General features: G+C 41.4%; 1 protein-coding gene and 1 long non-coding RNA gene across 2 annotated transcripts in view; one reads left to right on the top strand and one right to left on the bottom strand.

The window, feature by feature from the left end:
• On the bottom strand, positions 1–22,084 carry GPI (glucose-6-phosphate isomerase). Its single transcript, XM_032121720.1, has 18 exons — positions 21,836–22,084; positions 17,439–17,529; positions 16,988–17,056; positions 14,080–14,199; positions 12,164–12,247; positions 11,932–12,078; positions 10,124–10,195; positions 9,046–9,090; positions 8,231–8,284; positions 7,284–7,344; positions 5,742–5,785; positions 5,376–5,528; positions 4,917–5,046; positions 4,472–4,548; positions 3,054–3,182; positions 2,543–2,618; positions 2,394–2,460; positions 1–1,068 (listed from the first exon to the last, which is right to left on the bottom strand). The coding sequence occupies exons 1-18, from the start codon at positions 21,952–21,954 to the stop codon at positions 945–947; spliced, it is 1,662 nt and encodes a 553-aa protein (XP_031977611.1). The 5' UTR covers positions 21,955–22,084; the 3' UTR covers positions 1–944.
• The window catches only part of LOC116449823, a 15,415-nt gene continuing 6,278 nt past the window's right edge, over positions 17,536–26,672 (top strand). The window contains exons 1-2 of the long non-coding RNA XR_004242560.1: positions 17,536–17,651; positions 23,581–23,583. This is a non-coding gene — a long non-coding RNA (uncharacterized LOC116449823). The remainder of the gene's footprint in view (positions 17,652–23,580; positions 23,584–26,672) is intronic.

The following is a 26,672-nucleotide window of genomic DNA, read 5'->3' on the forward strand; positions in this document are numbered from 1 at the left end:
TTTCCTTTCAATGCTTGTGTCTTACCTTTATTAAAGGTGTTACAGAACAATAGCCAGAGCATGCCAGTTTGCTAGCAAAGAGGTCAAGAGTAGAAGAGAACAAAAGAGGATAAACAACTTGGTGACAAGCAGGTTTCTCTACTTTCTCATTGCTGTTATCAGACAGTGATGCTGATTAAACAGTGAGAAATTGCCCCTGGAGGATACCAAAATTACATTTCTTCTCCAAGTGATCCCAAGCTTTTGCTTCACAAACTCTGGAAAACTGTTTGGAGAAGCTACGATATCACTGTCACTCCAGGAACTTTCTTCCTTTTTGGATAGCTGTCCACATAGCTTACAGACAAAAAAAGGAAATCTTTTACCAAACATCAGTAAACTTGCATTTTCACAGTAGCACTGGGAAAAAAAATCTGTATCTTGCTCAAGAAGGATGAAATCTAACCAAACAACCTACAGCTGTAGATTTGATTCTTTAAAAACATTCTAGTTTCCAGCTTACAGTAGAACCAATCCAGAAAGACAAAAGTCAGCTTACTTGCCTTCAGAGGACCTTACACAGTGAGTGAGGCAAATGTAACCAGGGCTGCACTTTAAAGATAGAGTGAAGAAGTTTTACTCATCCATCATACCTTTTGTTTTCTAGTATCAGTAGGTGATCATCTTTAAGGAAGTTGAGGGATCAGAATTGAGGAATATACCAGTTGCACTTTACAGATTAACAGCCACAAAACCAGAAAGCAACTATACAACCTCGGGTTTCACAAAACTAGCTTCATTTGTAACACTTGACACAACAAGATTAACTGCAACAAGTGAAGAGAGCTACATCCATAAAGTGCTATTTTTGTTAGAAGTGGCTAAAAAAAAAAAAAAAAAAGCACGACTACAACAGATTTGGGTATTCGGTGGTGAGATTGTCGATGTCCTCCAAGTATTTCATTTCAAGCTCTGTGTTTTTTGATGAAATTGATGAGCCCATTTGTTGAGCTATCATGAGATGTCACTGGAGCATCTGACTCCAGTTCAGGCTCAATTTTCTTGGCAAGTTGTTTTCCAAGCTCCACTCTGCATTTATAAAATCAAAAGAAAAAAAGCAATATTAGTGCTACCAACTTACTGTATTTACTATAAGCCATTGATATTAAAAATAGATGCTGGTAAAAAAGCAACTTCCCAGTGAACACTGTGATATTTTACCCCTCAAAAATTAATGTCAAAGTATTCAACTCAGTGCCATTCATGAAAAACTGGAGTTCTCATAGTTGCTTAGCTGAGCAGACAGCTCAAATTACAGGATGTCTAAGTGAAGATTTTGTTTTAGAAGTTAAGCAGAGTCTTTTCACCTCAGTATTCACTTGTGTTCTGCAGCCTGCCCCAGTGCAGAATACATTCAGCTGGCTCCTGTTCATTGTTGAACAGGACAGTGCTCATAACTCATCACAAATCATTCACAGGTGATTTGTGTCACCTGAACAATGAACAGCTGAGTTGCAGCCTGAAAGCATCCCCAGCAGGTTCTGCTACAGTATTTAGTTATAGAACATGCTGTGGTTGCGTAGCACTGAAGAACAAATACAAAGACTAAGGCAGCTTAGTGTAAACTGATATTCTACACCTGTAGAGCAAATGTGCTCTTCAAAACAACCCCTCACAGCATAGGCAGGCTGCACCTGAAAAATCTTATTTCCCAATCCCTCTACCTAAGCCTACATACAGTATGTTGTACAGTTCATATTACTACAGATTAAAGAATCTGATTAGCTCCTGATTAAGTCTTTCATTTTTAAGTGACACAGTGACAGACTCCTCCCAGCTGCTGTTTTGTGCTCATGGAGCTCCAGCACAGCCCTCAGTCACAGATGCAGCCTGCATGAAACCAAGGGCTCCCACATACACAGACCTCTACCAGGAATGTTGTCTCTCCAGTACAGGAAAAATAAGAGGTGGTCAATCAGACCACCAGTAGTAGGCAGTTTGAGTGGCTCAACAGATGCCACTCAAACTGCCTACTAAATGTTTCTAGAGGTAAAATATTTTTTTTTCCCCACACACTATAAAGACATTTCCCTTCCTAATTCTCAGAGCATGTGTTCAGCTTGCTTGACTATCTTCCTCACTACTGCATCTTTTTTACATTCATAGTATTTTTTTAAATTCAACTAAACAGAGGTGCTTAGCCAAAATTGTTATCTACAAGTCATTATGCATGGCTAACCTATGCATAATGCATTATGGCATGGTAACCTATCCCCAGAAAATCTGTTTTCATTTAAAGCCATCCCATAATCATGCACTCTAAGTAAAAAACTTTTTCATTGTCTTTTCTCTAACTCATGATAGATTCAATAATCTCTCAATAAGTATACAAGAAACAAACCAAGGAAACTTACCCCCACTGGTCATAACTGTTAATGTCCCAGACAACTCCTTGAACAAATACCTTGTGCTCATACATGGCTATAAGCAGAAAGAGATTTATCAATAAACTTGATCAGAAAGTCTTCATTAACATTCACAGATGAGAAATCTATTTACTTACCAATGATGGCTCCCAGGGTGAAGGGGTTGAGTTTTGTAAACATGATTGAATTGGTTGGTCGATTTCCCTCAAAGACCTTTCAAAACAAGAGTTACATTGTCATCTCATATGTTGTAAAATTTACATCAGAAACTTGCAGGTTTTATTCTCGAGTCCACACTGGACTATTTGCATTAGCAGCAAATACAAAGTCCTGAAAGCTTTAAAGGCCTTCAACCATACAATTGTATCACTTCCATGTTTTATCACAAACACAATGGAAAATGTGTCTCCAAGCATCACTGCTGGCTACTGTGGGCTACAAGAAGTAACCCAAAAGTCACTAGTCTAGGGCAGTGCTGAGACAGCCCATCTTTTCTGGAACACCCCACAAGGCTCCAGAGCCAAAGTGCTGCTCACAGCCTGTTCCAAGTGCCCTGCCAAGGTCCCACTGGTGCCACTCCATCCCAGCTGCCCTTTCACCCCCAGCAAAGCCCTCACTACCACAGCACCTCCTGAGCCTCCAAGGTACCTTGTGGGGAAGGAGCTTCTCCAGAGCCTCTCCGCTCAGCCCAGCCGCCTGAAGCTCCTTGCGAGCCTCATCAGCCGTCTTCCCTTTCATCAAGGCCTCAGTCTGAGCAAGGAAGTTGGCCAAAAGGATCTAGCAGGTAAAAATAAACACAAATTACCCCTTGCAGAGCTGGAAGAGTGGTACCTGGTGCTTGAAAAACTAAGACCTAGTCTAGACTTACAAGCCAGTTTTAACACTGTGGCAGTAAAATATGCAGCAGTTTTAGCTATTGCTTCCTACCTCAGAGTGCCAAGAGACTTAATTACTATTTTAGAGTACACATATCCAAAGACAACCAAGACAGTTTTCCAGAATCCTGCCCCTGCTGAAGATGGCAGCAAGTGAGACCAGAGGAGCCAGGACTTCACACAGCCCTTTCGCCCAGTATAGTCTATGACTATCTCATGCTACACCCTATCGTGGAAAAATGTGGAAATGTGCAAAGATTAGTCAAAGGTAACCAGCTAAGATGTACTTACTCATCTGTATGCAGGAAAATCCCCACAGCTTACCATACACACCAATCCCCACCAATGCACTGCAAGGTTTTAGTTTAATGCTCCCTGTCTAACGTTAGCCTGCAAATTTATCTCTGGTTTTGTCTTACCTGAAGATACAGTAAGTTTTTCATAGTCAAATGAAATCTTTTCTCCCCTTCTTTTGAGGAGTCATACTCTAAATTTTCACCTGCATTTGGTGTTACTTGATGAAAAACTACTATTACACAATTTAAATAGCACTTGTATACTGAAATCATGACAAGACTGAAATGCAGTGAGTAAAGATGCTTTTTCTGAAGTATGCAGTAAATAGTTGACCTGAACATGTTTCCACCTTTGAAGTTAAGAAAAATCTTAGTTCATTGAAAATCCTTAGTCAGATGATACATTAAGCTAAAAACTGGACAGGTTAAAAACATCTATGCAGAGGGCCATCACTCCAGCCATACCATTATATTCACCCAATTTTGTCCTAGAATTTAAGACTTGAAAGCTTCCTCAGAGATGCTGTCACATCAGGTCTGAGAATTTGCTTCCTCCTACTCTGCAAGGATTACATTCCTTAGAATTCTTCAAGGAGTTCTCTCTCCAAATACTTAATTGCTTAACTCTTTCCAGCTTCAGTAGGCCCACAGGAAAGACCACTGAGCTGCCTGAAGAGCTGTCACTGCAAATCCTTCAAGAATAAACATACCACGGCATTATATATTACATATAACATGCAATTATAATTTAGATATTTTTAAATCTATTGTGAATGTTGACAGAGCCTTTGTGTATAGTTTCAAAGGGACATTTAGAAATATCACACAGTGCAATACCAAGTAAGCTTCAGTGCTTTGAGCCACAATAAATATGGTGCCCTAAGTAAGAACTTACCTTGTGATGCAAGCCATTTCTGATGGGGTGCTGGGTCTGCACTGGGATCAGGAAGTCACAGGGAATCATGCGAGTTCCTGTAAGAAAAGCCAGGTCAATAACCCTGCAACAGGTAAGTCTTAGAAAAACCTTTACTTCTCACCCCATTTTCAGAGTTACTGGCAGACTCAGTCATTTTCAAAAGCCTTAGGGAAGAGCATTATTATTCGCAGCAGGGTTAAGTAACAATACAGCTCAGTAGTTTCAGCTTTATTTGACCACCTCATTGTAGCTAAAACCTGCATCTTGTAGCCTTCACAAGCCACTAATTAAAAACCCCATAGCAATGTGATGCTAGGTTAGATAAGACTCCAACCTCTAAACAAGTGCAAACTCTGCAGACTCCTGCAGCTCTGTAGCCATTCAGACTTTAATTCCAGAACAAGGTATTTAATAATTTGTTTACCTTGGTGAATGAGCTGGTAGAAAGCATGCTGCCCATTGGTGCCAGGCTCTCCCCACACAATAGGGCCAGTGCTGTAGTCCACACGAGAGCCTTTCTTGGTAATGTACTTGCCATTAGACTCCATATCACCCTAAAGAAGGGAAGGCCAGGACCACTCAGTATCAGTACAAGTTTCCATACATACTTCACCTACAATAAATAGTGCTTGTTTAAAGAAATTTTCTAAGCATCAGGGATAGAGCTGCCTAATTTATGGACATCAAGATAACAGAGGTATGAGGAAAACGTCTTTAAGTGAGCAAAGAAGCTGATATTGACCTTGGCACCAGGCTCTTTAGGCAGCTGATTACATGAATTAAGTGACCACAGTTTTAACTGACACATGCATTCAGGTCCCTGAACCAGGACAGAAGCTTATCTTCACTTTGCTGTAGGAAGCCTTGCTCTGCCGAGCCCTACCTGCTGGAAGTAGGCGGCAAAGCGGTGCATGTACTGGTCATAGGGCAGCAAGGCGTGCGTCTCACAGCCGTAGCAGTTGATGTACCACACCCCCAGCATGGCCAGCAGAACGGGCACATTCTTCTCCAGGGGGGCAGTGTGGAAGTGATTATCCTATGTGACACAAAGGAAAGTTACACTTCTGATAAAGCAGCTGCCATCCCTCCCAACTCCTACATTGTTTTTATTGTTGTGTTGATCCAATGAGCGCTTCCCACAAACTGTCAAGAGAACACGGGGAGCTGAACTTTAGAAACCAACCTGCCTTCAGTTTCCTTACTAACAAGTCTAAAAGAGGAACATCTGAAATGGGCATCCCACACTCACCATCCAGTGGGCTCCAGCAAGCAGACTCTCAAAGTTGTCAAAACCTAACAATGGAAAGAAGTCAGCTTGTATTTACTATTAGAACTGAAACTTCATTTTTCTTATAGAGACAATTGTGAAACAGTTTTGATTCCCTGTTTGCAGCAAGGGCTCCCAACTACTAATCGAGTTTAAAGCTGCACTTAAGACTTCTCCTGAAATTTGCATCCCATAAGCCAGGTATTTGCTTATGCCTGAAGCCCAGACTTCAGAGCAAGCCCAACTTCATGAAACATGATTCAAAAACCTTTGCCTAAAATCTCCATTCAGGTAGAACGAACAACTAGAAGGAAAACAGAGGCATTTAATACAGAGGCTGCTTTGAGGCCACAGTTTTCAGCAAGTCTGAACACTTCAACACTTCACAGCCAGTGGAAGAGACATCCCCAAAAAAACAGGGCAAGGTTAGTACAGCAGGGATTTCTGCACTTGTGTGAGGAAAAACAGCTCTAATAAGATATTCTCAAAGAAAAAAGCTACCCCTCCCTTCCCTCTTCTCTCTTAACTATTCACCAGAGCTTTCTTTGCTTCATAGTTAGGGTATTTAAACCTCCATTCACTTCCCCAAATGAATAGTTTCACTAAGGCTAGCGTTTCCTGCAAAAACAGAAATCCTGATTCTTACATAGCAATTAGGAGATGAAGTGTTTGGAATTAAAGCAGCAGCTCTACCTATGGTCAGAGGCCAGCTGTGGGAGATGAGGGGTCTAAGAAGTGCAGATAGGCTGGCACATCAGCAGTCAGCACCAAATCTGTCTGACAGCAGCAATGAATAGTTTATTGCAGACAAAACAGTAAGTGCCTGACTTGCTTATTTTGCTCTTATAATACTTTTTTTTTTTTTTACACATGAAAACTCCTATTCATATAATTCCAAAAAACACCAAACCCAACATTATTCTTTTAACCCCAGTCTAAGAGAATTCTAACTTTTGTCTAGAAAAATAAACAACATTATAGGTTCAGACTTTAAACATCTGAAAGCAGTGATGAGGGAACAAATGCAATCATCAGGCCCAATAGCCTAGACAAAGTACTGGGAACAAAAGGAATTAATAGGAGACGGAGATAGTTAACAATGCTAAACAGAGCTCATATGCAGACCTGGAGACAGGATTTTGGTGTTTAGTGTGTGTATACTTACAGATACTAAATATTCTACCTCAAGTTTAGGAATGCCAGTTGCAAAGTCTGATTTTCAACACTGACACAGCTTTACATAAATCAGGCACTTTTGGCTATGTAACTAAAGCAATGGAATTTAACTACTCGTACCCAAGTACAGGGTAATTTCTGAAACTGCATTTGCAGTACTAAAATATCAACATTTCCATTGCATTCCAGGTCATTTTTTAGCACCCACATCCAACCACTTAGAGTAGGCAGGTAAATAGGATTTGCCCCAAATCTGACTCACAATCTACTATTGTTAACGTACTCCATAGTTATATTCCTGAAGCAAGCAAGCAATTCTTGGCATGGTGACATCACAGGAATACCTACCAATATGCAGGGCAATGGAGAGACCAATGGCAGACCACAGGGAGTAGCGGCCACCAACCCACTGCAAACAAGAGATGGTTGACAGAAGTGCAAGGCTTTTACATTCAAACTATTAGAAAACAGCAGCATGTGTTCAGACTGTTCCCAGCAAAAATCAATATTCTTTCTGGTGATAGTTCACCGTATATATTTGGCACAGCCAAGGGAACCTGCACTTTACAGTGCACCCTTAATCCTTAAGTATGCCTTTTCTGAGAGTCTGAAGTTATCCTACTTGTCCAATTTTTAGAACATCTGTTGAAGTAGATACCTTAATGCCAGTTCACTTCCAAATCCTGAATTGGCAGCTTATATAACTGCTTTCATAGTATCACTCTTCTACAGGGAAGGCCTGCTTCAGCAAAATTCTGACACTTAGGAAAGGTAGCATTTCAAAAAACTTCTGAACAGCTGCTCATTTGTCAGGCAATTAGTCAATGAGACAAACCAACCTGTTTCTAATTAAGTATAAGGACCAAGACTAAGGGCAGTATACTTAAAATACGCATCTGCTACAAAATCTCCAATCAGGCTCCCATTTCTGAAGCCTGACCTTTACTAGGCCTAGGTTATACACCATAGACACCAACAGGCAAATGTCACAGCTTATAATAACTACTCACACAGAGGAATAAGCCAAGACTATCTCCTGTTACTCAACAGCTGATTAGACAGCTAAGAACATAGAAGACTCCTCTTCAGACTTTTGACTGGAGGATTTTAACAGAATGGGCAAGAGTTCTCAATTTGCCTTTAGTTAAGGGCTTTCAGGTATTTCAGTGCACTGAACACAACTCCTATAATTTAGGTGCTTTTGCAGTTTCCAGACATCTAGTTGGAATCCTCTTATTTGCCTCAGAAAAAGCTAACAGTTAACACCTACCACATCATATTGGACATTTACTTACATCCCAAAACTCAAACATGTTCTCTGGGTCAATTCCAAAGTCTTTAACTTTAGGCTAAAATAAACATGTAAAAACACCGTAAGTAAAACCAGCAGTCATAAAAAGTTTTATACCAAGCAAACAAACACAAGTTAGGTATCTATTAAACAAACAATACCACAACTACATCTACTTTAAAAAATGCATAGCATCTATCATAAAAATTACATTTTCATTTCCAGAAATAACTATCACTACTCACTATTAAAAACTGCATACATTCCCTTTCTGATGAATCTAAGTGGCCATAAAGTTAAAGCTGGACTGACATTCAGTTTACATTTAACAGAACCATAATGTCAGTCCCTGACAGCCTGTCAATGACTGCAGTGTTGTGCTACTTGCTGCCAGTCACTCTACTTCATACTTTTTAATGAAGCACCACATCAGTGTGCTCATCATAAGCTTTATTCAAACTGCCTGCACTACTTCTGCTCCTACCTGGAGTTTAGAATAACATTTGTTTATGTAACTGCATTCACACACACACACACTTAAGCAATTAGAGGTAACTAATAACAGGAGTCATTTCAAGCACAAGAGCTCTCAATTTCAGATTTAAAGCTCTAGCAGAAAAAGCATACATCTATAATCAAGGTTCTGTCTTGGTACAGTTCAATACTCTAGAAGTGTTGCAGTTACTTTGAGTAGAAAAAAAAGGCTTCCTTTCAAGAGGAATGCTGAAATTTGGTACTCAAGCGTCTTAAAAGATAGGCTTCCCTACTGGATTTTAAAGTAAGGCTGTCTTAAAGGTACACTAGATTGGCTATACTTACAGCATTGGTAGACAAGGCAACAAAGTGCTTGGCCACAGCTGAAGGCTTAAGAAAAATAAACACACAGTTAGATCTAGAATTCAACTATTTTCATTTCTGGTTATAAAGCTGATCTGCTACCATTTAAACAAAAAGCTGTTGACTATCATCAGTTGTTTCTGTGTTATTAATTTGTAATCATCTTATTCAGATTCAGCTTGGGATTTGGCAGCACACCCAAAGAGAACATTCTGATGATATTCTCACCAAGCCCTCCAGAAGCACTCCCTCTTGAGAGGGACACACCCTCTCCTTCAGAGTCTGTTATCAGCCTGGACACCACCACCACAGCTCTGGAGCAGATGGTGCTCAACATACATCCACTGCCCTTCCAGCCAGGGTCAAGAAACCAAGACAACTTGAATTACTGATAAAGGTCAAGCTCCAGATTTAGACCTCAGTCTTTCAGAAGGTGTTCTGGTGAACAAAAATGAGTTGTCTGAACAGTAGTGTAAGGAGGAATTTCAAAGCCCAGCTTTCAAACTAAGTACAGTCACCCTGACTGGAACAGGTTACAGACCATCTTAATTACCTGAACAGGCAGTATCTGCTTTTTTCCTTTTAAGAGTTAGAAATAGGAGAGAATGAGACAAATACAAGGTTTCTATTCATAGCACAGCCATCTGCCATAGAAATGTCAGTGTATCATTCCAACCATAGCTTCATTTCTAGTTTTTAAAGATTTGGCAATAATCTAAAGGTAATGCCATACACAGTATTCTTGTGTTTTCAATATCAGTCATTCTACCAAATTATTGGTCAGCTCTAAGGCACACACTACACTCTATTACTTAACAGGCAAGATTGGAGGAACGATACATGACAACTATTTATAATGAAAAACTAGTGGGTTTATCACTTTGATTGGACAAAATGGTCAGTCATTAACAAAGTACTGAAATGATCCAAGTACATAATTTACTAAGCTTATGTTTGGGCAATTACTGGCTTTGCTCCAAAGCACACAGAATAATCATGAAGAAATTGCACAACAAAAGCTGTTGCATTCTGTTACTTAAGCTAAACATCTCAGACTTACATCATTAGCAGCACGCAAGAACCACTCTTTGGCCGTTTCTGCATTGGTGATGGTTTCCTGGGTGGTGAAAGTCTGCATATTGGAAAGCAAGCAAATAAGTAAAATACTGTTCTTAAAATGGAAACAACTTCAGGTTACTAAAGCATCACATGTTCAGATAACCAGAGCAGAGCGATTCTAGATGTTCTTAATACACGGCTTCTGCCCGATTACAGAAAAAAGCAAGCTTATGAATCCAGTAAACACTAATATTGGTAGGTTTACCCATCTTGTTTTAAACTAGTATGTATCTGAGATCTGAATAATTATTCCCCATCTCCTACCTTCCCACTCCCCAAACTGTTCTTCAAAACCTTGAGAATAAAGTCTTTAATTTTTTAGTAAAAGACTAAAGTTTTACTGTTCAACTAAAAACAAACTAATTGAACATCAAAACAGGATAACCAAGCTGACTGTCCTATTGTTCTTCAATTCCTACTTTTTCATGGAAGAACACTCATTTCTGCCAAGACTCTTGTCATAATTTTTCACTGATTAGAGGAAAACATTTTCCTGCTTCATGAAGTGTGCACAGAAGTTCAGTCATGCAGTTTTGCAAGTATCTACAACCATTCTGATTTATTCAGCCATCAAAATTTAGCTTTAAGGGTGAACATTAGATTCATCCTACTCTCATCCATCTCCAGAAATATTTCATTATGAAACATAAGCCTGTTATGGAAAGAAAAAAATGCCATTCATCCTCTTCCAAATATATCCAATTATCTAACTACAGTCTGGCAAACAAACTCAAGTGTTACTCTTTCAATTTGGCAGTTTTCTAAGCCTTTGAACCGTGATCCTTGGACTCAATTATTCCAAGTGACCATTAGTATTACTTTGTGTAATTTCCTTATTATTCCATAAGCTGTTGCTCAGCCACAGCACAGCCAAGATAAGATAATGAGCACTGTGCAGAGCATGGCCAGCACTGCACACATGTTCATTTGTTGCAGATTGTCTCCAACAGCAGAAAGGTTCTACTGTACTTTACAAATGAAGACAACTCAAGTTACATAATCATGAAGTTTGTCTCCACCTCTTTCCTCTTCTCAGACAGAAGCATTCCTCAGAGGAAGAGGGCTGCTAGCAATTATGCTTACAGAGTAAGCTCTTAGCAAGGCAAGACTTAAAGGCAGCTATTCAATCTGTAATCAGAAATAAGTGTCATCTTATGAAGTACCAGCTGACTATCTTTACCTCTTTAAGTAAAGCAGCTTAGTATTTATAGTGCTCAAATAACTCAGCATTTAAGTTATTTAGGTGAAGGTATTTTGTGACTACCCTAAAATAAAATGGAGATTCTTAAAACTACATGCAATTCATTAATGCAAAAAACCAGAACACTTAACAAGTAACACTGTACTTAAAATAAAGGACCAAAAGACATTTAGGAATTAAGGAACATCCAGAATTTCAAAGAAATAATGACATTGGATCCTACACTCCACCTACAGAGAAGCGCAGGAAAACAAACTTTGTGAATAAAACTGAAACCTGGATTGACTGAGAAAAAGCCCAGACAACATGAAATTTTTCATGTATCTTATTTAGGTTAAGTAATTCTCAGCACCTGACTTACAGATCCCCAAGTATTTCAGCAACAACACAAGCCTGTACTGCAAGTTTAGAAAGAATCACAAAAGGCCTGTTTAGAAATAATCCACACTGGAAGCCCCTGATCTAGACATTCCTGTGGACAGACATCTCTTCTGACTGAATTCTTTACAGGCAGAGCAAGTCACAGGCAGTGCTTGTATCAGACATACCTTTGATGCAATGATGAAGAGAGTAGTGTCTGGTTTAAGTTCAGCCAGGGTTTTGGCTATATGAGTACCATCAATGTTGGACACAAACCAGACACGAGGGCCTCCCTTGGAATACGGTTTCAGGGCTTCAGTTACCATCAGAGGGCCCTGGATAGAAGCCACAATTAGATTTTATCCTCACTGTAAGCATGCACACAAAGATGTGCAGGGTGCATAGAAGTCAGGAGCTTACCAAGTCAGAGCCACCAATCCCAATATTGACCACATCAGTTATTGCCTTTCCAGAGTAGCCCTTCCATTCACCACTACGGACCCTCTGTGGCAAGAAAAAAATAAAAATGCAATGACCATTTTATACTTACACTAAAGCTAGTGATGCCAACCCTGGAAATAGGCTTTGTTTTCAGGTATTGTTGTAGAAAGTTGACAAGGACAGCTTTCAAGCCTCCAGACCTTAAGGCCTACAGTCAGGGCTACCTTCGTACCTACACATTGCGTTATGTCTAAGATTGATGTTGCAGTGTGTTTTTACTTCTAAACACTGAAGTTAAACTCTCCCCTTCTGTGTGGATTGCTGTAGCACTTACAGTGTTTGCTAAAGCAAGAGACATCTATCCAAAAATGAAAACATCTTGGGCATTAAATTATTTACAACAAATATTTGAACCTGAAGCAGCTCTTTAAGTGTCTAACTAGCAAAAACTTCACCAACTGAACTGGAAGACAATATTAGTAAAGTCAGAGATAAGAGATTTACTGGCAAACCAGACATTCTAAAAGCTTTTCTATTGCAAGTATGCTTTGCATTAGGATTTATTTCTGGGCTTCACCTTAACAGCACATGGTGCAAGTTCCTGCTCTGTTCTTGTTCTTTAAGAGTCACTGAGAGTTTCAAAACAAAATCACTATCATTAAATAACAAACTCTACATTGAATTTTGTCCATCATCTACCACCTATGCATTCAATCTGTTCCAGTCACAAAAGCAATCTTTCTAGTATCATGAATACTTCCAAGTACATTCCCCAGGTCTAAAGCAATTTTTCTGCAAAGCACTTGGTTATGCTGGTACTTGCTCTCCTTCACTACAAATGTTTAAGCTTTTCATTTTTCCAAACAGAAAATGCATTTTTAGTATACAGCATTCCTCTACCTCATAGAGGATACATAGTCTTAAAATCCCATCTGCTAAGTAAGTGACTGAAACCAGCATATTTTGTTAGTATTTTCAAAGAAACTGCTTAACATGATTTTTTATTTTGCAGAGAAGATACATCTGCATAGAAAATGATATTCACAGGCTTTGAAAATTCAAATCATACAGCAAACAAGAGGATGGCACCTGTGAAAACTCTTGTTTTGCACTACCAAAACCTTAATCAGCTAGAAATCCTACAGTGGCAGACACCACTGAATTTCCATTGCCATTTAGTTCTCACAGTATATGAGGAAAGTACCAAATTCACTGGTGCCAGTTACTGTGATTTTGGAATTTATCATTAAGAAATGGACAGACTGCAAGTTCATTTTGCATAGGTTAGAAGTATGAGTTGCCAGTGAAACAGGGCACTACCACCTGCATAAGGCTCACAACAGCAAGCAAGCAGGTCCAGGACCTCACAGCCTTGTTTAAAACACATTAAAACTACTCAGGGAGTTGTTAGTGCAAACAGTAAAATCAAAGTAATTTGACCTAAAACCAGAAGGTCCTTAAGAAACTATTTAAATAGAGCATAATCAAATAGCAATTGAGCTGGGAACTTCTACCTCTCTCCTGATTTTACACAAATGTTAAGAGGCAGTTTCTACCTCATGCAGCCAATTAGTTGAAAAATAAGCAAGAAATAAAGTAATATTTGAATGGTACTTTATGATTTACAAGACTTCCAGAGTACACACAAGATTACTGCTGAAAGAGCAAGATCTAGGGAGCCCATTAAAAATAAACCCAACTGGAAACAGAAAGAAAAAAGTGAATCAATAAAACCAGCTCCAACTCCATGCTTGAGCCAGAAGTATCATAAGTCTCAAAGAAGGACACAATAATTCATGTGAACCAGTCTACAATCAACACTTCACAATACACATGTAAGAACCTGGCTGCGTATAGAACAAATATATGAAAAATAAGCTGTGGTGGTACTATACCTGACAGAAATGTTTCATTTTGTCCAACACTTTGTTTACTTCTGGAACAACATCCTTCCCATCCACAAGGATTGGCACATTGGAGCGATTTCTCAGAGCAATGTGAAGCACAGCTCGGTTCTGAAACAAAAGAAAGAAATCAAGCTCAAGTGCTTTCCAGTTATACCCCAGGGCCTCAGATGCCCCATCCAGCAGGCAAGTACAATCCTCAAGATTTAAAACTCCTTTAGATTAACTGCGATTAGTGGAGCAGTATTTTCAGTGTGTGTACATACACACATCAGCAGCTACCTCAATCACCCTCTCACTTCAACTCAGTGCAGGGGGCTTATGACAGCACAATATGCAAAGTAATAGTTTACTTGGGAAAAAAGGCTCAAAATTCCTTTAAAAGCATTTAGAGATTGAGGTACAGAATTCAGCAATATTCACTACTCAGTGATCTTTATTTTGGCATGCTTTAGGTATACAAGAAAGAAATTGTTTCTTATTGATGACAATAGTGAAAAATCAATTACAACAAGCAGCTGAAGTTATTTTCTCTGGCATCTTCTCAATTATCCCAAGTAGACCATTTCATACAGGAAGAGACAAATAACTTAAACATTTGACAACAACAGATACAATAGCCACATCCCTCCATCCACTGCCCACAATTAAATGTTGCCTGAACACTTGCACACCAAATACGTAGGCAGCCGTTGTGTTTAAGACAAAAAAAATCTCTTAGCATGCACCATTTTATATTACTTCTCCACCGTTACACATAAAGCAAAGCACTGAAATCTGGCCTGCAGTTCAGCTGTTTAAGAGCATAGCAGTTTTAATCTAGAATGAAAGAATTAGTCAATACTAATGAACAAAGTAAAAAATTAGTCTGCTCTACCTCATTGTTCCTTACTACAATGAGAGGCATTGTGAGACAGACAACACAGACAATATGAACTGCCAAGTTATGATTTAAATACCAAATGCTAATTCAAAAATCATTGAGTTTGTGATTACTGACATGGAATACAAAAAACCTCTTTCATTTGCTAATTAAAGTATACCCACTCAAATTTGGGGTGGACAGAGAATTTTTTTTGCAGCACTCAGCCATGGGATGGTATTTGGTAAGTACTGCTCACTATCAGGCTTGAAGGATGCTTTGTCTAATCAAGAGCAGGCATCATACTTGACCTGATCTCTACGGTTAAGCAGAAGTATTCCCTAAACATCATGTAGGCTATGAAGACTGTCCCAGTGATGAGTGTTCAGATGAGTTACCCTGTAATGCTCTTTGTACCATATCAAGCTCCAAGTTTTAACTCGTCTGGGACAAACACCTGGCACCAACACACAGGTGCACTATAAAGAATTTCCACATAAGCACACACCATGCAGCCAATGCCAGCAGCACCAAGTACAGACAAGTCTAAAATACTTCAGACAAATATCCAAAGAATGTTCTAAAGCAGATCAAGAGTAGTGGACACGTCAGTTCTTGCCGTCAAGCAGCTCCCTTATGTCTTACTGCTTTAGGTTTATTCATGCTGTTTGACAGCATACTGCTTAACATCTGACAATTTCACATTGTCCACAAGCTCCAGAGCCAAATGAACCTGATTTGATATTCTATACAAACAGAAAAATTAGGCAAACCCCCTCTAAGTCAACTTCTGAACTGGAAAGAAGCAACTGAAAAACAGCCTGATAAAAAAAGAAGCATTTCTAGACTTTTAAGATATATAAAGTGGCATCAAGACAGTAGGAAAAGAGGGAGCTAGCAGCAGAAGCCAAACATATCACAGTTCAATATTGTGTTTAGGTGCTTTCTGTGAAAATTGCATCCTTCTGAGACTTCAGCTGCTACACCTGCTCTCAATACACAGCAAAGAACAACTCTATAATATATAGTGAGAGATGGGCTAACCCTGTAATAATTTGTGTTATGTGAGGCTAGTGAAAGGCAGTGTCTGACAAAACAACCCTCCAAACAGATTTAAGACTTCTCACCCTCTTTCCCCACTTTCTTTTTTCACTAGCTACATCTGCAAATTGAAGGCATCAACACAGAAGGAACAGGAACCATTTCTCCAGTGAAACTGTATGTTTGTGTCTGTGCCTTTTTACAAACATGAATCATTCACAAACAATACAATGTCCAACTGCCAAGTTGCACAAGCTGTTGGCTATTGATTGATTTTAAGCAAAGTCAAAGGAAATACTGGTTTCTCTGAATTTGACTCAAACATACTAAGTAGCCTTAATTTTTAATGCAGACTAATTAAACCCACTATGCTGTTGAGTACTTAGTTTTCATCCTATTTTTAATACCAGAAAAAGTACAGTTGGCTTTCTGTATGTTTTAGTAAAGACTTAACCATAACTACAACCTTCAGATCTACAAAAAGAGGAAGGTACTCATCCTCTTACTGAAATGCATGGCTAATTTCCCAAGATTGTTTATAGTCTTGACTTTTAAATGTACCCAAAGACAAGTAGCATCACAGCCCAAAGCAGAAAGTCTTACACAATCCTCCCTCACACCCTTTAGGCAGTTTACTAAGCTTTATGAACACTAACATTAGGCAAAAGCATTTAAGGGATACCTGGAATGCAATACTCTGCTCCATGCCCTTTGCAAGGTCTAACTCATCTTCCTCTCTACAAAAGAGGGAAGAGAAAAAAAAAAAAAAAAACACCACCAAAACATCTAAAATAAGATACACTGAAGGAAGGAGTTTTTTAACAAGAACTTTAAAATTTTCTCTTGAAACAGTGCAGCAAACATCACAACCACTCAGCATTTCAAAGGAGTATTTAAAGTAAGTTTTTTCAGGACTTTGCTTACACAGATGCATAAACATCCACAATACACAGGCACAATTAAAGTGGAAAGAACCGTGGACAGAAATAGCCTTACCTCAGTGAAGTTGATCTTCTCTCCACTAAACATGCGCTCTCTGGCACTTTCCACACCCCTTGACTTTGCCTGAAAAAGGTAAATACAGATTCCTCTTAAAATAGTGGTAAGTCAACACGCACTACAAAGGTCCAGCTACATTAAGGAGCATGAACATTTAACACAAGACAGGGAAACAAAAATTATGATGGATTAAATGACCCACTAGATTCTAGGTAAAAAAAAAAAAAAAAAAGATTCTCCTTTTTTAATGTAAGTATTTTTATGCAGATCTGCATTGAAAAATGGCTTTGTAACTTGGGGCTAGATGGTAATGCAAGAATTTGAATCCTGCCAAGATTTGTAAACAGATGCCTTTTAACTTGTTAGCTAATGTTTATAAATGGTGCTAGAATAGTGAGTTGCAGGTAAAAACTATTTTGTTCATTAATGCAAGATTTTAAATAGTTACCAGTTCCATCAGCATTTTCATCACTTCTTCTGTAACAAGGTTCTTGGAGTAATCCAGTAAGATATCCCCATGGTCAGTATTCAAGGTCAAGCTGTCAAAACCAACAGGTTGTTTAATTGCACATTCCTGAAGGGTGGCTCTTTTAAGCAAGACAATAGTAACTCCACTATAGATTACAAAATAACGAGAATCCTAATTAGACTAAGTTATTAAGTTATTATTTGCCCAACAAGTTTTATAAAATGACTGCTGTTTTTTTGAAAACCATGTTTTTCAACAACCTGAATTACAGTGTCCACTTTCTGCTTGTGAAAACCCAAATACAGTGAAGTATGTTTGATGTATAGTTGGACAGTCAAATACTGTTTCCACTGAGCCACCAGCATTCTCTAGCAATAATAAACGTTTTCCTTATGTATTATCAGTAAAGAGCTTGTCACATTCTTCTGCTGCTGGAAAATTAAACTGTCTTCCTACAGGTCCAAGTCTTCAACAAGTCTAATTTAAAAATCTGTACAACTTCATGTACCAGAAGCATTCTGTCAACTACTATACAGAATTAAACCCCATTTGTACATGGTTTAGTCTCACAGTCCTCATTGATTCAGTGGATGTCTCCAAATTATTTAATTAATGATCTGCAAGCTACAGCCTAACCCTTCAGAATACAGGCATTTGTATGTCCACATCTGAGAGGAAACACAGAAATGGTAGCCCAGTAGAAACCAAGTGAGCCCATTTGTATTTACTATCCTTGTATCTATGTGATAGGTTCTACAGCTCCTCTAGGCCTTTACAACATTGGATTTTTACCTTCAATTTCTTCTTCGCAATCATTTCCAACCAAATCTATGCAATTACTCTGACTGAAGGGTTGAATTCTGTAAGTCAGCCTTTGATAAAAGCACATCTTACTCTCCCTGTTGCTCCACACCCATCCCGCCCCCCCCCTCAGGAAATTGCAGCCATCAAAATTCTCAGTGTTTCTGCCTTGTTCATTGTCTCCCCTTCTTTTTCTTTCTCAATCCCTGAGCACAGAAACATGCTCTGTCATTTCAGCTGCCACATATGCCAGAGACTTCACAGGGACACACCATCACGTAATTGTTATTCATACATAACATGACAGAGCAGGCACGATTCTTCAAAGGAAGAATGGAGCTGAACTTGCAATAACTGTAATAACCAGCAAGGCCTTAACATTTCAGTGGTTTCACTAACTGTTAACTTCATTAACTGTTCATTAACAATAACATCCTTTTTATGGTCTTAAAGTATATGAGTGAATAAGGAAAGGAAGGTGTCTTCAAGCACAGTCTTAGAACCACATTTCTTTAATAAGTGAGAACACAGACAAACAAGAAAAAGCAGTATCAATGCTGTTAACCACCGTTCTCTTCAGCAGGCTGCCAGCAGTGATCCTGAAATTTCCCCTGACCACTCAGCACTAGGATCCATGGGATATGGCTAGCTAAAGGAAGGACTGGTTTGTCTCACCCACCACATTTGCTATTCACTGATACAGAAGAAAAATAAGAACAAGTCTGAAATTCCATGCCATTTATCTACAGACATCTCAGACTTGAACACATGTCACTAATGATACATCAACATCATTGGTATACTAACACTTCTTCAGTTTGTAAGTTTAGGAATGCTTCCCCTGTACTGAACTGCGGATGATAGCCTCTCCCAGTGCTCTACTCCACAATGAAAAGGATTTTGTGCTTACTTGACATGTTTTACATCTACAATACATTCTTTTACATATATGAATGAAAATCAATCTCACTAGACCTATAAGACAGTATCTCATGAAATTATGGCTTGATTCAAATCACTGCTCATTTGAAGAAACTGCAGAAGTGTGCCACCCAAGACATTTGAGGCAAAACCAAATCAAGTAACGGCTACCAGATTTAACTTCCCACGCACAAGGTGAAGCGGACAGGGTACAATGTAATCTTGTGTTAAGCCCTTACAGCAAGGGATCCCTCCACCCTTTGTTTAGACAGAAGCCCCAAACCCTGCAGCTGAGCTGTGCTCTGCCCAACTACCCACTCTGCAATGCAGCAGCTCATGGCAGTGCTGCTCAGGGGGGACAAGAGCCTTGTCACGTAAGCCACAGCCACTTCTAAGTGATGCAGCCCTTAACCTGCAGCATCTCAACGATTTCATCTCCCATCACATTTTCCATTTGCACTGGAGGCTCTTTCTTATCCTTGATAATGGACAAGCCAAGCAGCAGGAGCATCATTCTAGTGCTTTCTGTCTGCATCAGGGGTACCTTTGTCAGCACCCAGATATGTCTTACCTGCTGAATTTTATGATGGCTGCATCATATCTGTTCTAACCCTTTCAAAACCAGCAGTTTCTAGTGAACAACCCCTGTTGATAAGAACTCCTGCTCCTACCAGACCTTACCACCTTGGGTGGCAAAGAAGGCAAAGATCTCTTACAGGTGTGACTACACTTCTTATCAGGAAAACAGGATATACAAATTCTGAACTAGGAAAAAAAAGGACAAAAGGAAGAAAGGATCTTCTGTATATCTATTCTATAGGATGCAATCAGTGAGTATAAGCTTCTCACAATATTAAATAAGATATCTGTGCTCAGATATAAAATAGATTAAAAACTATTCACACCAGTCTGAAATTCCTCCTGAACCAGTATCAGGAAGCACTTTCACCTGGGTACCGCTTCTCTTTTCCTTCTAAAAGGAAGGGAGTCAATGATTTTACAACAATATCTAGCAGAAATAAAAAATATTCATAAAGTCTAATTTCACATGAGGGAAGTTGCAAACTACACAGGACCAGGTGGCCAAACCTCCAGACTACTTTGGTTTTCAACAGGTATTGACTACCATCCTCCTCCTGATCTGGCTCAGAGTGGCCAGCACTGGTAAGAGTACCAGTGAAGCTGTCAGCTCTGCAATTGTACTTTGCTATGAGGAAGTTCTCCTAGACTAGAACGAAACGACTTATCAGGAAACAGGACTGAAATAATTAAAAAAAAAGAATTAAGATAGATGAAGTAAACTTAAGACACTTCAACTGTTTACTTATGGGCAGCACAAAAGGACATGAATTAGGGCAGCTATTTGAAATAAATAACCTCAGTACAGACCACTTCACCAAAAAAAAATACTGGAGATAAGGAAAAACTTGCCTCGAGAACTAGGCCTACTAGTGAGGATCAAGCAGATTTGTATAAGATATTACTGATAAATTTCTTAACAATATAAAAAGCCACATTAAAAGTGCCAGGTGAAGTCAGTACTCCAAAAATTTAGCATACTTTTTCCATCGATGCAAGTGGTATTTTATCTCTCATATACTGATATGCAGGACTTCATATACAATCTTTAGTTACAATGTAAGAATTTTCTAATGAGCTCAAAAGGGGAAAAGAATCCCTTTATGCAGGACAGTAATGAAAAGCTTGATGCACACACCAAGTCTTACCACAACACTCTAGAAGTCTTATCACTCACTCTAGAGGTGAGTTTGCCTCTATTACCCAGACTCACTTTAAAACTCAAATCTGGGATGCGTCTCATAATATTAGACTTTTCCGACTGCTGCTGTAGTACAACAACGTAACCACACACATGCCTTCTCAGCACGGTCTCCAGCGTGCAGAAAATACGAGTCCCACTTCACAAGATGAAGGCGCTGAACGTTATCACCATGCTTCCACTTGTTACTTCCTCCTCTACCAAAACGCGCTGCAAGGCATTTTCTGTAGCAGCGATCGCGTGAGGCGAGGGAGGGCTAAACCTCCTCAACAGCCCCCGCTGCCCGTCTCCGGGCAGGGTCGTACGGGCGGAGGGGGCTCACAGGGATGCACGGCCCCTCGCGATTCTATCGAAGAGCTTATCATGACTAAGCACGGGGTGCGAGAGGCTGCGAGTGCCGGCCCCACAGTGCGGCTGTGCAAGAGCAGCGGGCGCTGTGCTGCCCAGCACGTACCCTGCTGCAAGGATGAGTCAAGGGCAGGCGGCGCGGCCGCCCCTCAGGGGCTGCGAGGAGCTCCCCCCGCCCCCGGCCCGGCCCCCCGGCGGCGCTACCGGCGCATGTGCCCGGGCCGCCATCGGCCTCGCAGCACCCGGCGCGGCCCCGCCGTGGCGGGCACAGCACCGCGGGTCGTGCGCCATCCGCTCCCCGCCGGGCCCCGCTCCCGCCCGGGGCTGCGCGGGGGGAGCGAGCGGAGCGGGGGCCACGTAAGCTCTGCCCGCCCGGGCCCGGCCGGCACCGCGCCCCCCCGCCCAGCGCGGCCCCGGCGCTGCGGCAGCACTCGCCCGGGACCTCGCACGCGGCACCGCCCGGGCGCGGCAGCCCCAGGGCCCGCGGGCCGCTGCCCCACTCAGCCGCGGGGCCGCCCGGCCTCACCTGAACTTCTGGAAGCGATCCTTGTCGGCCTCAAAGAGCTGCCGCAGGACGAGCTTGGAGGAGTTGGCCTTGTGCCATTCCACCAGCTTCTTGAAATGGGGGTCGCCGGACAGCGCCATGTCCGCGGGATGAGCAAGGGAAAGCGGAATGAACCGGGCAAGGGGAACGGAGGTGGTGCTGCCGCTTCCGCTTTTATAGCGGCGACGCGGCCTCCTGCGGCCGCCCCGCCCTGGCCTGGCCCGGCCCGGCCCCCTCCCCTCCCCTCCCTCCGCCGCGGGATTCCCTCCGTGCCGCGCCAGACGGGGGGAGGAGCGGCCTGCGGGTCCCTGCGCGGGGGCGGCGGCGGCGACTGGAGCCGGAGCCGAGGCCGAGGCTGAGGCCGGAGCGGGGGCCGCGGGCCCCGGGGAACGCGCAGCGCTCCCGGTTGTACCTCCCCTGTGAGGGAATCGCGGTGTCCCCGTCACGGCGCAGCGCACCTCGGGGTCCAGTATCCGCCCGCGGCTGTGTCGGGGCCGCTGCTCGTGCGGGTGCACGGTGAAAATACCGTCCCTTGTCAGGGTAGTTTTACCCCGGGCCGGCCCCCGGCCGGCTCTGCGGCAGCGCTCGGAGGCTGCCTCAGCACCAGCCTGGGACAGGGCTGCGTGACATCCGCACCCCGACAGCCGCGGACCGCCCGGGCAGCGAGTGCCGCCCTAGGTGCCAGATCCCAGCGGTGTCCCCGGGTTCCAGACCCTGCCCGTGTCCCTGTGTGCCAGATCCCTGTGTGCCAGATCCCTGTGTGCCAGACCCCTGCCCGTGTCCCTGTGTGCCAGATCCCTGTGTGTCAGACCCCTGCCCGCATCCCTGTTGCCCTCATCCCTGCCCGCTGTCCTGTCCATCACAGCCGGCTGAGCTCGGGGCAGGCCGGGGCAGAGCAGCAGCTGTGCCATCCTTGGACGGAAAAGCTGTTCTTGGGGCGTAAAGCAGGGCGTTGTTTAAACATGGGTGTGTAAAGGAGTTTGTCAAATTCCAGAGATTGCACTCTTCAGCTTAGGGGAGCAAATCCCAGTGAAGTCATATTTTAAGTACCTAAGCCCCTTTATGGATCTGGGCCCAAATTAGAGTCACAGAGCATGAACTTGACTCAGAGCACTAAAACTACAGCCCAAGTTTTAAGCTGCAGAATCAGCATCTTGTCCTTGCTGCAAAACAAATTTTCAAAATTGATCCTTAACAAAAGTCCTTCCACACCTCACTCTTGCTTGTTTCTAAGGTTTGCTTTTCAGACTAAAATAAGTCTTTAATAGACCAAAACATTTTTCTTCAACAAAATAAATCTTAATCACTTGACATATTTTCAGGTTTTTTTACATTTTTGGAGGCCACTCTCAAGCTTCCAGTCATGGGTTTGGGTAATTTCCCCAAGACAAAGCTGCTTCTCTCATGCCACCCAAATCTACCTGGCCATTCCTCACTGCATGTGGTCTCCTGCATGCCTTCATGTAAGGCAGGAAAATAAAATGGCAAAAATTGAACTTTGGAGTTGATTCCATAGAGAAGAACACAAGTGCCCAGTAAGTCTTTAGGAAGACGTATCATGCACATTGCCATGTCACCTTGACATATATTTCTTCTTGTCCAAGACCTTTAGGATAAAACCCTGAATAACCGCAGACTCCTGTTTTCAGTCAGGAACTGTAACCCAGTTGCAACCTGTGATGTAAAGTTCTTTGGCTTAATAAATATCTCCTATTAGTCACAGGGAGAGAGTAAATACCCTTTTCTAAAATGTTAATCTTACTGATAGCATTTGATAGTCAAACATGAAACACTCCTGACTCACCTGTCAGATTTTTCTCAAATCAGGGAAAGCAGAATTTGTTAAAGTGGTCTTGCCACATCCCTACCAAATCCAGGGACCTCACAGACACATTTTCCCAAGCTTCTCTGCTGTTATTAGCAGTAGGCATTGTTCTCAGAGCACGTTCTTTGGCTGATCAGCCAAAGGCCTGCCATGTTTACACACTAACAGTCACTTCTCCTGCAGGTCCTCCCAGCTCTCCTGTTGTTTTCTTAAATGGTAATAATGTCTCGATTTTGCACCGACTTTTCCACCTGTATTATTTCAAAACTGGCAAATCCCATCCTGCCTTTCACTGTAAAACTTGGGTGGTGTCTGAGCTGTTAACTCTCTTCATGTTCGGGATTTCACAGTCAGGTTACAAGACCTGCTAAAAGGTCCTTTGACAATTCTTAAATCCTCATTCATTACTATACACTATACTTCTCTTTTCTGGCCACTTCACTTTTCCACTTTCTTTCCAAACTACAGAACCACATTAGCTTCTTGCTGCTCTAATCACAAGAATTGTTATTATTGAAATAGTTCTTTTCACACAAAATATGAATCCCATGGCCTTGTGCAGCACAGCTGCTCAACTGTAACTCAGTCCATGTCTGAATTTCAATTCATTCGATTTTGACTGAGACACAGGTCTCAATTTGGTTTCCCCTTCCCTGTCTTATTTTATCATAGTCCTTGCACTATTTGAATTATCTAAAAATCCTCCAGATCTTAAACCTCGAAGATCTTCAAGTTTATCTGACCCAATCCCAAAGTAAGCAGGGTTTTGTTGACTTCACATCCCAAGTGTACAAGCATTCTTATGCTTAATTGTATCTGTACAAGAATTTATAGGCTCAGGTAATCAATAAGGTAATTGATAATCTATTGACTCTAGTTCACAGCAGGGACAAATTGACTATGACATCACTGCCTTGCTACCAATTCTGCTTTCTAGGACACTAATTTGGTTGCCCATAACTAATGTTCCTGCTGCTCACATAACATAAATTCCATTGTCTTTCTTTTGTAACATTTTATTCTAAGATTCTGAGATATTCTTTCTCATTTCATTAACCTTAAATTATATAAATTGTCCGCCATTCATATTTTCTTCCCTTAGACTGCCTCCTTTGGGACCAGCACTTTCTTACTTCCTTTCTTCTTCCTCTAGAATGCAGCGAGTTCTAGAGTTCAAACTATTCCTGCAGCAGACTATGTAAATTTTATGACATATGAGAAAGATAACCAGGCCAAGGTCCTGATTCTAATTCTGAAAGACCACAGGGCAAAGTCTGTAGCAGTTCCGGGAGCTGCTTGTCTCTCCGTAAGCTGTGCAACAGCTGAGCACTACAGGGACAGCAAGGCCTTGTCCCCTGTGAAAGGACCAGTTCATTTCATTGTGGAGGTACAAGGAAGGTTTGTCTGGGTGTTCAGCAGTTAAACCAGCTGTTCCTTTGACAGCTGAGAGCTGTAATACCGATTTCCCTCAGGATTCATTTTAAGGAAGCTCTAATGTAGATGGAAGAGATCAAGTCAAGACAAGCCCTTATCTCACGAAAGGCAGGTAGTGTGAGCACAGTGGTGCTTCAGCTCCTGCAGGATAACCCACCGAAACACATGCCCATTCCAGAAAAAGCCAAAGGCTACCACAGCGAGGGATGACATCCTTTGGGGCTGAGAAAGGGCATTTCAGTAAAGGATATTCTGTAATTGATGGACATCAGTTTTGTAGTTGATAGGGCACAATGGTGGATTTACCATTTCACAACAGCTGCACAATGACCTACTTATAAAAAAGACAAGTGAAAATTCCATTTTGGAAGACAGCTGCCTGGAAATTAATATTTCCAAATTAATGTGGAGAGCCTAAATACTACTGCCTCAGGCAATTATGCCAGAAAGGTTAAGTGGCACGTTTAATAGATAATCTCGATGATTAATTTATCAGAAAGAACCAAGTGGCTAATTTCCCCTAATTGAAATTTTCTGTCCTGATAAAAAATTTTCATATGTAATTCCACTTCCATTTAAATCCATTGTACTAACTTATTATACAAAAGCAAACAAAGCTACAGTCTTGAATCCTGCTTTCTTCTTCCACTAAAGGAACAAAATACTTGCATGGCCACACAGAAAGTAGTAGAATGGATTTTCCTGAGGACTGACGATAAAAAAAGGGATCAAACTTTCAAATCCAGTCCCTAGTTTCAGAGACAAAAAAGGAGCCAGATTTGCAGAGTGCTTCACAGCCATCAGCTTTTGCTTTTAGCTGTGAGACAAAGCTGGGTGCAGCTCGCTGTGGGGAATTGGATGGACTAGGGCTCACTCAGAGCACTTTGGAGGGATTGGAGCAGCTGTGGGGCAAAAGCACAGAGCAACCTGAGGTCAGGGGCAGTGCCACTGCCCTGACTCAGAAATACTTGAGCTGCTGCTCTACACCTACATTTTGAAGTATTTCTAATAAAGTAAGTGTCCTACATTTTCAAGGGTGGGATGTCTTGCAAGGAGAGGTAGTCTTTGTTTTTCAGACTGTGATGGTCAGATACAAACTCCTCTACAGATCTGGCACAGAGAGAGCAAACTTTACGCTAAGCATAGACAGGAAGAAATTGCTCTGAATTTAACTTCGCTGGGTGAATCAGTTAGACAACATGAGGAGGAAAAGAAAAGGGTACCTGGCAGATGCAACAGTGGAGGAAACTTGCAAGGGGAAAAGTAATACAGGACAGAGAGCAGCAGTTACCTGTTTCCTTTGGGCCACGAGGTGATTTGTGTGTGGAAAATGTCATGTACTGTAAGATCAATATCTCCCTTATATCCACGTTGTTTCTACTCAGTCGTTTTTGTTCCTGGGCTTGTCTTTTCAGAATACTTTTTAAGTCTTTCTTGATGATCAGGACAGCAATCACAGGTGGTCCTTACTTTGGTTAAGGCTCCCATTGCTAATTCTGCCTATGTTGTATTGCTTGTCTATTGGAATTAATTTCTGTATGGAATAATTGTTTGGTTCTA

This window comes from Corvus moneduloides, chromosome 12, assembly GCF_009650955.1.
Source record: "Corvus moneduloides isolate bCorMon1 chromosome 12, bCorMon1.pri, whole genome shotgun sequence".
Lineage (NCBI taxonomy): Eukaryota > Metazoa > Chordata > Aves > Passeriformes > Corvidae > Corvus > Corvus moneduloides.

Coding starts and splice junctions, on each gene's coding strand:
- GPI (XM_032121720.1), bottom strand. CDS start 21,954: ATGGCGCTGTCCGGCGACCCCCATTTCAAGAAGCTGGTGGAATGGCAC. Junction 17,530..21,835: donor GATCGCTTCCAGAAGTTCAG/GTGAGGCCGGGC, acceptor TGGTTTTGACAG/CTTGACCTTGAATACTGACC. Junction 7,345..8,230: donor ACATGTTTGAGTTTTGGGAT/GTAAGTAAATGT, acceptor TCTTGTTTGCAG/TGGGTTGGTGGCCGCTACTC.